The 14,889-nt window shown below is 40.5% G+C and overlaps 1 protein-coding gene across 1 annotated transcript in view; it reads left to right on the top strand.

Moving 5' to 3' along the window:
- The window catches only part of LOC308632762 (uncharacterized protein C2orf78-like), a gene marked incomplete at both ends in the record, with an annotated part of 61,836 nt that extends 58,213 nt beyond the window's left edge, over positions 1-3,623 (top strand). The window contains 3 exon segments of the mRNA XM_081265128.1: positions 1,727-2,380; positions 2,383-3,326; positions 3,330-3,623. Coding sequence (XP_081121254.1) covers positions 1,727-2,380; positions 2,383-3,326; positions 3,330-3,623 — 1,892 coding nt within the window.
- Between the last annotated feature and the right edge of the window lie 11,266 nt (positions 3,624-14,889).

Below are 14,889 nucleotides of genomic sequence, written 5' to 3'. Positions count from 1 at the left end.
ATACCAAACTGCTCCCACACTTGCAGCCATCCTAAATGGTTTGATTTGGGGTATCTCAATGATTTCTGACTGACACAACCTTAGGATGATATTTGTCCTCAGATATCATAAGAATCTCTCAGTTTCATCACATTTTCACCACCCTCTTTCTTCCTACAGAAAATTCCCAAAATTCTTCTTTACATGGAACTGCACATTCTCTGCAGCTCTCTCTTCCTGTGTGACCAACGCAGCTTCCCAGACAGGAAGTGTCTGCAACTTCTCCAGAGCCTCTGCTCCAGCTGCCACTTCAGCATGGTTACTGCCCTCAACCTGTGGCACCTCCTTCCAGCCACTCATGGGCAGTGCCTACCTTTATCAACATGCTAGCACAGCCATGGTGTCTGGGGTTACTAGCCAGAACCAGATCACCACGGCACCTGCCTCCTATCCAAGTGTTTCTGAGTGGTATACCCCAGGATGTGCTGAAAAGAGCTCATCTTCACTCAGGGACTTTAATCTGATTCTCACTGACCAGGACATAGCAGGTTCCTCCATGACTATGACATCCCAATATGAAAAAACTTCTGAAACCAATGTCATGGTTTCTGTGTGTCCATGACTATATGCCAGGTTTGTTCAGAAGACACCATCTCAGATTCCAAATCAGGGACATACCCTCTCACTTCCCTACCAAGAAGGAAGCCAGGTCTACTACTCTGATCAAAACACTCTGGGGACTCTGCTCTCTGGAGAACACAGTTCCTGTCTGCAATCCTATGACTGTGTGCCATATGCAGGAAGTAGTGCCACTGCCCCTCAACCAGAAAGGGTGACAGTGCTGCAGAAGGTTCAGCCCACAAATGCTCTAAGATCAGTCTCTAACCCTGGGATCTACTGCTCGGTATTCACTCAACCTATTACAGAAAATGTTTTTCAAGGTGAGTACAATCAGCAAGAAGGGGAAGGATTAGATTACCATTTAATTGAGGGTCCAGATTGCAACTGATAGCTGTGGGTCCACAGACCTGTAGTATTCAAGTCCTGAGACTTTAACCACCATCCTTGTTTAGCACTCCACATTTTCAGACTCTGAAAACAAGAATGCAGGACACCATAATGGCCACCCAGGATGCATTTAAGAGACCTCCAAGACACTGAAGGAGGCTACTTGTCACAATTTTTGCAGATCAATCCCACTACACCACAACATTATAAATTTATTTCCCTAATTTTATTTGATCTCTTAGGAAGATACTGCAAAACATATCAGAGTGTGACAATATAATTTTTCCTTAATTTACTGCAAGACTTAAACTTTCTATGCAATGATGCTGTCCAAAGCATGGGTCTAAAAATCTGTCCTTTCACATATTTTTCATGGGCAAGAGCTCACGCTCTCCTAGTTCATAGTGTTAAGTGTTCTTACATTCTGGGAAGAGTAGAGAGAATTAAGAGGCCCTATATGAGAATGAGAGATTTCATAAAACAGTTTTTGTGCATTTCCACACAGAGTAGACAATGCTCTACCAGTGAGCCATGCTGCCATGATGATGTGTCAGCCCAAAACTGTGTCATCAAGTGATCACTTGTAACTAACAGGCACCTCCTAACAGAGACTAGTTTGCAGTCCTTAAAAAGAGCTAATAGAAATGCCTTATCCACAGTCCACAGGTTCCCTAATTAGTGAGTTGCTGGGCAGGGGGAGCATCCTACTTACCATCATCCTTGATTCCTTTCTTTGCAGTGATGGAAACTTCCCTAGGGATGGAGGCTTCCTTGGGATTGCAATCTCCAAGTCAGATATTTCGTCTGCCACAGCCTCCGGAATTCCTGTACACCTGCAAAAATAGAAAAAGCCAAATAATTGAGAAAAACTCACAAACTGAACTTGGGGACATTTCCACAATAACTACAGTCCAAAGTTCTACTGATTTGTTGGCATTGCCTCCAAATCAAAGCCAGGAACAAACAGAAATTAAGAATTTGTGTGAGATTAACACCATGCTCTCAGAGCCACTGGATGCCTACCAGATTGCCATGGAGAACCAGGATCCTCCACTACTCCCTTTAGACATCCTTGAAATCCACCAGCTTCTGGCCTCCATTGGTCCTCTGGACCAAGAGGAGAAGCCACATTCTGAAAATATCCATCTAGAAAGGAATAGCCTGAGTCTTGAGGACCAAGGCACACTTGAAAATGGGATTGAATCTAGTAGTGGTTTTGCAGACCTCACTGCACTGGTGGGAGATTTTCACCTTCTTGAGCTTTTCAGTTCCTTGAAAGACTTTGACCAAACTGAAAGTCCCACAATAACAAAATCCAATGAAACCAGAGCCATCATGGTGAATCAGAGACAGGAAATCACAAGTGCCATAAAGGGTCCTAGTGACCCAGTGAGGAAAACAAACATAAAGCCTCAGAGTCTCCTGATGGAACTCCTCAGGCCAAAATGCAGCCAAGGGACCTGGAATGTGCATTAGGAGGAGAAGTTGCTCACAGGGATGCAGACAGTAATAGGGTCCCTGTGCACACAGCCAAGCACTCTATCAGCAAACCTCAGAAAGCTGCATCCAGCAGGAACAGCAAGGCTAAGGGCCATGGGCAGGAAAAGACCAAGAGGACCAGAGAAAACAACTCCAGGAAAGCTGAGGAGAGGAAGCAGCCAGGCAATAAGGTCAAGATGGAAGAGAAGCCAACTGTGCCCAAGATGAAGCGGAAGAGGAACCAACCTGAGCTTTGCCAAGAGACCTTTAAAAAGCCTCGGAGCTGTCTCGACATGCACATACTGGAGTCGGTGCAGGTTTTCCACGCACTGGGGAAGAAGAATAATAAGAAAACTGAGCTCTCTTCCTCCCGGGCCCTGGGAAATTCAGGCAGTACCCAAGACCCCCACCCATGGCTGGCAGTTAAGGTCCTGAGAAAACACAAAGTCAAAGCCCAGAACCCAGATATCAGTGCTGAAGGAGAGGGTCCCTCTCCATCCATTTATGAGCCTCCACCACCTGGGAAGGTAAAATTGGTACCTTTGCCTTTTCTGACCCTGGAGAAACTTCCACCTCGACCAGTAATCAATCGGAGGCCACAGTCTCTGGCCTCACAGAGACCTACTGGGGCTTACCCTGTCCAGCCTCTTCCCGCTAGCTCAGCTCAACCCATGGCAGTCAACCAATCCCAACCAGCTACTGCCAACCCATCTTGGTTGTGTCCTGCCAAACCAGCTCAGCCCGTTTTGAACCATGCCAATCAGTCTGTTTTGACTGCTTCTACCCAGCCTAGTGTTTCTCGGTCTGCTTCTTATGGGCCTACACCATACAAAACACCATCTTGCACCTCTCTCCAGTGGTAACCCGTTCCCATGCTTGTGACCAAGCCCCAGTCACAACTGCCCAAGCCTCAAAACCAATATCTCCTCCAAGACTTTGCCTTACAACCAATTCCATGGAGGAAACCCAATGTTCCTGGGCAAGTACTATCAACTCCCATCACCAAACAGCAGAGGCCAGAGCGGGAAGCCATGAAGAAGAAGGCTCAACAAGAGCGTGAGAATGCTGCCAAGTACATTGCTTTGGGGAGAGTGCAGTGTTTCATTGAGAGGGAAAGAGATATGGAGATTTCTCGCTACTATGGCTACATAATGTAAGAACTGCTAAGATCAGTGGTGCCACTTAGGGACCAAATAGTTTTCCACATGTATATAGATAGAGTGATACACATTTATTTATTCTCATAAACATTCAGTGTTTAATAAAATTAAATAAAAATGTAATATAATTCACTAATACATAATAAAGAGGACTTCTGGTACCACTGACAATTCGTAAAATTAAAGAGGCCTTTGGCTACTACATGGGTACCAATAATGTGGCACATATATACATGGATAGATAGATAGAACTTCTTTCATTAAGACACTGTTCAAAATGTAATAAAGTTGAGTTAAGAAATGCTATAGGATTGATTAATAGGTAAGTCATAAAGAGGCCTTATGGTACCATTTGAATACCAAATAGTTTTCCACATATATATATATATATATAGAGAGAGAGAGAGAGAGAGGTACATAAATACAAAATTATTCACTTATACATTTTTAAGACTTAATATAGTTGAATAAAGAAATGTAATAGAATTGAGAGGTAAGTAAAAAAGAGGCTTCCTGGCACCACTTGGGCACCACATAGTTTTCCACGTATATGTAGATACAAATATTTTTTAAATATGGAGTTATGTAGGTACAAATTTATTTATTCCAATAAATATTCAAATTTGAATAAAGAATCATAATAGAATTGGTTAACAGATAATAAAGAAGCCTTCTATAACCACTTGGCTGTAAAATATTTTTCTTCATAGAGGTATCAAAACTTATTCACACAGGTATACTTTTAAAACAATAAAATTGAATAAAGAAATGTAATGGAATTGATTAATAGATAAGTAATAAAGAGCACTCTTCAGGTTGAATTGCCACTAACTCTGGTATTGTTTGGTAGAGGTGAGGATCACAGTCTGCCTGAGAAGAAAGGAACTAAAACTTGGCTAGAATAACAAGGGTAAAGGCTAGGAATTGAGGAAAGAGGAAGGAATATGGTAGTAAAAAAACAAAGTTTGAGGGTAGATTTAAAAGCATAAAATGTGAAGCAACTTGAAGATGCCAGAAGATGGGTTCATGTTGACCAGAAAAAATGCAAAAATCAAACCAAAAGTTCTCATGGAGAATGGCCTAGGTCTTATGACCTACCTGAGAGGCATTTTACAAAATAAGATTCATGGCATATTCCAGCATATTTGGGTCACTGAAGATCCCAGCTGGGAAAGGTGAATAGAAAACATGGGGAATCTACCAGGGGTGTCCCAAGGGTTCACAGGTATCCTGAGGGCAGCTGATAACCTGAGACTTGGCCAAGTGAACTACAGCAGTATGAGGCCCACCCAGAACATGGCCTGGAATAAATCATCATTTACCCAACACTCATGCACCAGGGCAGCAGAGAGGCACCTCTTCGATTAACATTCACACACAAGGCCAGAATCACTCTGACACTTCACTAATGATCTAGTGCTCTAGGATCAAATTGTATGCAGAGAAGGAAGGCCTCAACCTGAGGCCTGTGGCCTCAATCCTCAGGTTTGGCAAGTGCTCAGCAGGCAACCAACGTGGCTTTCAGAGCACAGCTTCCAGAGCTTACCAGTAGAGAGATCACACTTCAAATGGGGGATAAATACTGAATTATTTGGCTTTCAGGTCCTCCTCCACTGATTCCGGCACGTGCCCCTTCAGCGACCACTGCCATCAACCGAACCTCACAAGAAAAAAATCAGTTCTTGGCCTCCATCTTCACGCACTGCGAGTAAAGTGCGCATGCGCAGGAAGCAGCCTAAGCCAGCAGTCCAAGGGTAGGGTTAGTTGCGCAGCCTCTGTGCCAGGTAAGAGTCCTGGGGCGCAGATGCCCAGTGAGGGAGCTGGCGGGAGAAAAGGGAAGAAATGGAGTGGGGCAAGAGGATGATGGAGGCAGCAGACCATCAACGTGGAAAGATTAGTACTTTATATTTTTAAATTTTTTCTTAAAATAAAATTCACATAAAATTCTTCATTAAAAACGTGCAGTACATGGGCATTAAGGACGTTCACCAGTTGTGTAACCGTCGCCACCTTCTAATTCATAACATTTTCATAATCCCAAAAAGAAACACTTGTGCGTGTTAGTGGTCATTCTCACTCCCACCACCCCGTGGCCCCAAGCAACCATTAATCCCTCTGGTTTTGCCTTTTCTGGACATTGCATATAAGAGGAATCATACAATGTGACCTTTTATAAATGTCTTCTCCCACTTACAAGACTGTTTTCAAGGATCATCATCCATGCTGTAAAGTGTGAGTCTTTCTTCCCCAGTTAAGACTGCCTGATACCATATTGTGTGGATACACCATCTTTGTTTATCCACACATCCCCTGTGGGCATTGGGTTGTTTTCACTAGTAATTTCATTCATTGAGAATTTGGGGCTGAAAGTTATGCTCAGTCTCTTGATACTTAAGAGATAATTGTCAATAATTTGCTCAAGATTAAGAACTACCATTTAACTGGGAATGTGGGATTTGAACTCTGGCATTCAATATTTGGAAGTAATATATTCACACAATAGAGCACTTAAAAAGATACAAAAGAGTACTCATTGGAAATCCACCCATTCCCTCCAATTTTGCAGCCACCATCTTCACCACACTTCCCACAGGAGACATAACCTTTTCCTACTTTTTGGATCCTTCCAGAGATATTATTTATTTAACCCCAAAATATATGTATCACAATTTGTTGAATAATCTGTCCTACTGATTTGAAATGTCACTTTTAGGCATACTAAATTCCTATGTGTGTTTGCATTATTGTTTGTAGAACTTGCCTGGCTTTTTTCATTTTATATTTACCATTGTCTCTGGAATATTTTTTTAATCATCTTTTAGGTACTATTTTTATGTTCATTTACTCTCTGTGTTCCCGTTTTGTCTTCATTTGAGTTCTACCATCTCATCTAATTTCCATTTATGTTTTTCTTTTTTTTTTTTTTTTTAGTTGTCAATGGACCTTTATTTTACTTATTTATATGTGGTGTTGAAAATCAAACCCAGTGCTCCACACATGCTAAGCAACTGTTGTACCACTGAGCCACAAACCCAGCCCTACATTGTTCTTTTTTACTGTGGAACAACACAAATAACATAGAACTCACCGTTTCAACCATTTTTAAGTAGATAATGGCATAGCATTAAGTAGATGCACAATCTTGTTCAAGCATTATCCACTATCCATCGCCAAAACTTTTCACCATCCCAAACGGAAACTCTCTATCCATGAAATAATAATTCCCCAGTCCTCTTTCATGTTCTGTCACATTTTGCATTGTTTTATGTAATGTCTTTAAGCTAGGTTTGAAAGAGTTGTTTACCATCTGATCTGCTTGGTGGGTTCTTTTTGCACTTGTTATCATGAGAGAATGCAATTCTTTTTCTTAGAATACCTTTATATGGGATCTGGTTTCCATCTTTTCTTGCTATGCATTTTTATGTGAAATTCGTTGTCTCTGTAAAAGTGTGTCAGAGGATACAGTTTCTAGTGGAATGGAACAATGACTTTCTCCCTTTCTCTCTCTACCTTTTCTCTCCCTCTTCCCTCCCCTCCACCTCCTCTACCCTACTTATTCTCTTTCTGGTCTTCTCCTCCTTCTTCTCCTTTTGCTTCTTCCCCTTCTTCTTGTACTATTCAAAAACATGGTGGCTTGCTTTCTAAGATCTTCTGGCCATTTCCCACCTGCAAGTTTTATCCTTTGTGTCTATTGTTCCTCCCAGCAATTTCTCTTCTGTGCGGGGCCATGTTCTCAAAAGGAGCATTGGCTGTTCATTTTTCAAGAGAGTAGAGGGGCCAGACAGTGTCAGCCCTTTAGATTTGAACGTGGAACAGTTGTACTTATAGCTGCTCCTCAGTATCCACAGAGAATTGCATCTAGGACCCCTCACAGACACTAAAATCCACAAATAACTCAAGAATAAAAGAAGAAGGAAAAGGAGAAAAAGGAGGAGAAGGAGACCAGAAAGAGAATAAGTAGGGTAGAGGAGGCAGAGTAGTGGGAACAGGGAGAGAAAAGGTAGAGAGAGAAAGGGATGAAGTCATTGTTCCATTCCATTAGAAACTGTATCCTTATTATGTAAACTCATTTAAAATGAGGTAGTATTTGCATAGACAATGCACACATCCTCCTGTATGCTTTAAACCATCTCTAATTATCATACTTAATACAATGACAATAATTTGTAAATACTTGTTGTACTATATTGATTAGGGAATAATAACAAGAAACAATCTGTACATAGTTAGTAGAGATGTGATTTTTCTTTTGCATATTGTTGACCTGAAGTTGGTTAAATTCACAGATGTAGAACCTATGGATATATGAGACCAAATGTACTAACTTCCAGGTTAGTGTCAGCTAACCCCTCTGTGTGTCAGCTGCTCTTCTCCTGCTGGTCCACAGTGCTTTGCAGGAATGCCTGCTGGAGCTTTGAAAGCCTCCTGTCTCCCATTTCCTCTGCTGCAAGTGCTGCTGCCATGCAGGTCTGGTGCCTCCTGCTGGGGGTTTTCCCTATCTCTTGTTCTGAGGTTCCTAGGAAAAACTGTTCAATACTTTTGTGGTAAATGCTATTCCAGGGTTTGGCTTTCTTTCTTCTATTTCCATGGCCTCTAGGGCAAATATGTCTTTTTCTTTTCTTTGTTTAGGGACATTCAAAACTGCACTGTTGCCTCCATCTTTCTGAAATCCTGATTAATCTTTTAACATAATTATTTTACATTTAGGATATTGTAGTTTTCAGTTCCCTAAAGAAAAGCTCCATTACCCCCAAACTAGTTAAGACTCTGAGGCACACTGTGAGTCCCTTCTAACATAGCACCTCGTGTTTGTGCTTTCCGTTCATGTTTTGAATGAGAAATTACAACAACAATCTCAGGGTTTAGGGGGAGGGACATCTGGCCACAGGAAGAGGGAGCAGTCTGCTGCACAGGTGGAGAATGGAAACATGGCCTCTACTCCAATGTGTGTTTTTCTTTTCTTTGTATCTACTTTCTAAACATGTATGAAAAGCAATCTCCAATTTGTTCTCCTTCAACTGATGGAGGGGAATCAGGGAGGGTGATCTGGTCTATGCAAAATTTCCTTTAGTTAATGTCATCTTTCCAGTTGCCCAGGCCAGAATCCTTTGACATCATTTGACTCCTATCTTTCTCTCCCAACTGCACACTCAGAATATTAGCAAATTCCAAATACCATCTGCCCTCTTCAAATTGCATCTAGAACCTATCCATTTCTGACTACATCGCTTCATTTCTACTCTCACATAACCCCTAACCATTTCCTGCCTGTCTCTACCCATGTTAGGGGTCACAAATATTTTGTATAAAATGCTGGGTAGATGATAAATATGTTAGTGTTTGTGAGCCAGATTTTCTCTGTCTCTACAACTCCACTCTGCACTTGTAGAATGAATGTGGCCATGAAAAATAGTTAATCACATGGACATTAGTTGTGTTCTAATAAAACTTTATTCACAAAAACATGTTGCACTGCTTCACTGGTTCCGCCTGATCTACTGCTGTGATCCCTTCACTCACTGCACTCCAGACCTACTGAGCCCACTTGCTGTTCCATGGCTGGATTGCTTTTCTCATCCTTCAAGCCTTTTGTCAAATTGAATCTTTTCAATGAGGATTTATCTGACTACTCTATTTGAAATTGCAATCACCTCTCATTTTTTCTCCATGACTTTTGTCTGATTCTCTTCACTACAGCCCACTTCTCCTATAGTGCTCTAAACTTTAAATACACTATGTAATTCAGTTCTTTGTTATCTTTATGGCTTATACTCTCTATTACTCCCTTGCCCATCACTAAGATGTAACATACTCGAAGGCAAGAAATTTTCTTGTCTGTGTTGTTCACCTCGATGTGCCCCATGTCTTAAACGATGTCTAGAACATAGAGGTAATCAAGACATGTTTGTTGAATGACTGAATAAAAGAACTTTTTGAAGGAGTATAAATAGAGTGGCATGCAATTCTTCCTGTCTCACTGAAAGTTATAGTGTTATCCCACTCCTTGGCATATATCCAAAGGATCTAATATGAGCACACTATAGTGTCATGGCTACATCAATGTTTATAGCAGTTCAATTCACAATAACTAAGTTATGCAACCAACCTAGGAGCCCTTCAACAAATGAATGGGTAAAGAAAGTGTGGTATATAATGGCATATAACTCACAATGGCATATAACTCAGCCATGAAGAAGAATGAAATTATGGCATATGCCAGTAAATGGATGAAACTGGAGACTATCATGCTAAGTGAAGTAAGCCAATCGCCCCAAACCAAAGGCCAATTGTTCTCTCTGATATGTATATCCCCAAACACAAAGCCGGTGGGAGAGGGAAGAATAGAAGTTTATATGGATTAGACAAAGGGGATTAAGGAAAGGGAGAAAGTGGGAGTAAGAAAGACAGTAGAATGAATCAGACATAAATTTTCTATTTTCATATGTGAATACACAACCTGTGTAATTCCACTTCACGTATAACCACGAGAATGGGAAGTTATGATCCATGTATATATGTCAAAATACATTCTACTACGCTGAGCAGGGTAGCACACGCCTGTAATCCCAGTGACTCAAGAGGCTGAGACAAGAGGATCCCGAGTTCAAAGCCAGATCCAGCAATGGCGAGATGCTAAGCAACTTAGCGAGACCCTGTCTCTAAATAAAATACAAAAATGGGATGAGGATGTGGCTCAGTGGTCAAGTGCCCCTGACTTCAATTTCTTGTACCCACCCCCCAAAAATTATATTCTACTATCATATATAACTAAAAAGAAGAAATATTTTTAAAGTTAATAATTAGAAATACAAAAAAGTTACATTGTCTACTTATAAGCCACTTTACAAAATAAATGTGTAAACTAAATATAAAATCATAGATCCCTAACCTGAAGTGCACCAAAGGACCCTAAATTTTCTTATGTCATTTAACTCCTTTTGACATTCTCAACCTTGAGATTGGAACTCTTACCTAAAACAAAAATTTGAATTTTTAGGAAATGGAAATAAATTGTATAACTCATAGCAAACTAGCCAGAAACAAAGGAACAAAATATGTCTAAATACAACTGATTACTCATGTACACATTTAATCATTAATTTTAACAGACACACATATTAAAGATCTTTCCAGGCATGCATAAGAATATGTTTTCCTAACTTGTCATTTTTCTTGATGACAGGAGATACAGTTCTTAAAGAAACTGTAGGTGGCGCTCCAAAGCACAGATTAATCTCCATGCTGGTTTTACTGTAGCTTGCTTGCTTTCTTTCTTTCTTCTTTCTTTCTTTCTTTCTTTTTTTCGTTATACATGACAGTATAGAATGCATTTATGCACTTTGATATATCGTACAGAGATGAGATATAATTTCTAATTTTTTTGAGTGTACATGTTATAGAATCATATTGGTCATGAAGTCACATGCCTTCTTCTTAAGGGACAACTTCATCAGGTAATTCCAACTCCAAGTAAAAAGACATAATTTGCATGCTATAATAATGTACAATTTAAAAATCCAATGCATTTGAGACACTTCCCTATATTTGAACCAGTTCGTCCCACCTTTTTTTTCCCCAAGTATTTATTTATTTTTCTTCCCAAGTATTTCTTCCCAAGTATTCTCAATATAAAATATCATTTTATATTCGCAATGGGTTCGCAGCAAACATTTTACCAGGGTGAACAATTTGTGAATAATTTCATTCCATTTCTGCTTTCAGAGCACCCCTATTCCCTAGCAATGTTCCACATAGGCTGCTGTAGCATTGCAATGCATGCAACTCCCCTAGCATTCCCTGGAGAATCTTGCTCAACTTTAAAGTTATCTGTCCTTCTGATTGCTCTAAGTCCTCATTGATGAAATCCTTAAAACCGCAGGATCTATTCTTTTTCATTGTAGATCCATTGGCTAACATGGATTCATGACCACGATAGCTAATGAAGGCATCTAGCTTTGAGGCTTTATAACTCTGACTCTCTTATGCAGAAGACTTGGTCCCAAGAACCTACAAGTTGGTTTCTCATTGTATATCTTGGTTATCACCATAATTGGCTAGCCCATCCAATTGATTTTAGGCACAGTGAGACAACATTTATATCAGAAATACGTGAATGACCAGGAATATGCATTGACTATCCACTGGGGTCACAAAACAATGTAGGAATTGAGAAAAGAGCTATAAGGAAGTCAGAAAATCTCCTGTTTTTCTAGACATCATATTTTAGTAGGGAATGAAAGACAATAAACCCAAAGCATATCAGAGAGTGGTAAGGATTATCAAGAAAGCTGAAACAAAACCAACTGATAGAGGGTGACTAGGTAGCTACTTAGAATGGATGGACAGGGAAGTTCTCTCTGAGGAGATGCCATGAATGATAAGATGGAACTGTAGATGTTCTGATGATGTGACTGAGGAATAGCAAGGAAGTAGGAAAGTGGGAATTGAGCTCAGAGAGGCAATAGTGGCTGAAGCACTCTGCAATCTATGACAAGGAGTTTGAATTTCTAATCCTAAGCATCATGGGAGGGCATTGGAGGATTTTAAGTCCATGTGTTATGGAATCTAATTTTTGTTTTAAAAAGACCATTAGTTGCTCTTGTATGAATCCACTGTATTCAAGTAAGGAGTATGCTCTTCCATATTAATGAGGGTGTCCCTCTAGGCATGGCACTTATCACAGCAGTAAAAAGTAGGCAAGTGACATAGGCCTGGAATCTTCTTTGTTTGGGGGTTCCCCATAGTCATCTTTGGACATGTATTTTGTGGGGGGGGGGGGCTGCTGGGAATTGAACTCAGAGATACTCAAGCACTGAGTCACATCCCCTGTCCATTTTTATATTTTATTTAGAGACAGGATCTCACTAAGTTGCTTAGCATATCACCATTGCTGAGTCTGGTTTGAACTTGTGATCCTCCTGTCTCAGCCTCTCGAATAGCTGGGATTAGAGGAGTGCGCCACCATGCCAGGCTTTGAGCATGTATTTTTTTTTATATGCAGTTGCTACATTACAAGCTAGGAATTTAATCTTCTAGGAGTCTCTTGATGCTGCCCAGGAATGAGCAATTAGGAATGAGCATGCAGAAGTGCAGGGGACTATGATGTGGACTAGGCAAGAGGTTGGATGGAGACTGTTATATTCAAGGAAATTGTTCATGATGAGATGTGGGTACCAGTAAGAAAGATCACCTCAATTCCTATCCTATCCTTGGTCTACCAGGTGATCTTCCAAAGCCTATTTGCTGACAGAATACTTTCAATGCCTGGCCTCCAATCTTTGGGCAGGGGTAGATAGGCTGTTCTTCTCAGTTGTGCTAAGAGATCTGAGAATTTTCACAGCCTTAGTTTCCTAGCTGCATGTACAAAATTGTCCAGTTTTCAATGTTTATCTTCCCAAGGTCTTCTTGTTTGTAATAACTGGTTCCTAGAAAGACAAGAATGCTGAACTATGCCACAGATGCCAAAAACTCTAGTCAACTTACAAATTCTCCCCCGCAAAGAAGTAGATCCTGATTCCTACAGTCTCATAACCATTATCCCAAGGACTTCTACCAGTTTTTAATTTACTGTATGATCAAGAACAGCCTATGTGTGGTGATTATTGTGTTCTGATTATTCATACCCCTCTTCTGTGTCTCTCTCTAGACTTCTTAAAGTCTTCTTGTCATAATATTAACATCTAAGATTGTGGCAAATTATGTTAGCCTGATAAGTAAAACATTAGGAAAAAAGAGTTACTTTGGGGACTGTGCTCAATGGGAGCAGATGAGCCTGATTCTATCCTACCAGCTCTACTTCCACAAGAACAGCCCTTCCACAATAACAGTATCCACCTGTTAGATTAATTCATTTTTATACCCATAACACCTAGAACCAGCCACATGGATGTTCCATCAGCATTTACCAAGAGGTGGAATGGATTGGAATTTGTCCTGTATTGGCTCCTGACAGGACCTGACTCATGCTCTATGCCTTCTCTTTGACCATTATCTCTAATGTCTCAATTTCTTTAGGCCTAAATCACTACACTCAGATTCTGAAGGAAAAGAGTCAACAGAGAAGTAGTTTGGGGAAGAGTTTACCTTAGGTACTCTCTACTATGTGCCCTGTACAACTGTCTTCCCAATTTTTTTCTGCAAAGGATCCATGAGTTAAATAGTGAACCCTAGCATTGGCATGTATGTTAATGTTTATTGGGGGTGGAAGGATGACCTACAATGTGTTTTCAGTAGTCTTAAAAGTCAATGACCAGGGCTGGGGTTGTGGATCAGAGGTAGAGCACTCGCTTGGCATGTGTGAGGCACTGGGTTCAATCCTCAGCGCCACATTAAAATAAAATATAGGAAAAATAAAACTCAATGACCACACAGCCACCTTAGGAAATCCCAAGAGATACACCACAATGAGGTTTGGCAGAAAGAAGACATCTGGAGGTGGTAACACCTGAGCTGGGTCTTTAAGCTCAAAGAGGTTGTGACAAAGAGGTTAACAAGCTCCCAGGGAGCTCCCAAATAAATTTTAATAAAATTTTCCCAGAGAGTAAAACTCTCAAAACCAAAGCATAAATTTTCAGACTGGTGATATATAAAGTCCAGTAAGATAGAATGGGTAGCAAGCCTGCAGAACTTTATTGGAAAGAAGGTGTATATGCATACCTACATGCAGAATTTGCCTCTCTATTTGCACTTGAGTATTTAACCAGCTTGTCCTGTTTTCAGACACTGATATTTTATCATACATATCATACAGGTCTGTGCAAACTCATTGCTTTTGCACCATAACTTTTAGAGATTAAACACTTTCAACACATTTTATAGGTATTCTTACGTAGTCCTACTTTCTCTTTCGAGCAACAAAATTTATTTCCTAATATCTCAGGCGACAAATCTTGCGCAGAAAATAACACAAAAAAACTGAAAAATAAATTCAAAAATTTTCCCGTCCTGGGTTTCAATCCCTGGTCAATTTAGCAAGTCTGCAGTGTTTCTTGAATCAGCAACCCCTCCTTGAATATGAGGTTTATGTGAGTGTATCGGAGGGACTATCTGTTGGGAAACCCCTACTCAAAACCAAAATGATTTTAAAAACAAGAGTCAGCTTGGCCATAGGTCTCTTTAACTTGGGTCCGCTTTCTTCCGGGTTTATTTTCCTTTACCAAGATGGATCTCGCTCCTCATAGGTCACACTTTACGCAGTGACGTTTAGCCCCACCCACCAACTTCCCACCTCCGGTCCTAAGTCCTTAGGAGTATAATTGCCTGA

Source organism: Spermophilus citellus, assembly GCF_964194105.1.
Source record: "Spermophilus citellus genome assembly, chromosome: 13".
NCBI classification, from domain to species: domain Eukaryota; kingdom Metazoa; phylum Chordata; class Mammalia; order Rodentia; family Sciuridae; genus Spermophilus; species Spermophilus citellus.
Note: the sequence above shows the minus strand (reverse complement) of the source record. Positions and strands in the feature narration are given on the sequence as shown.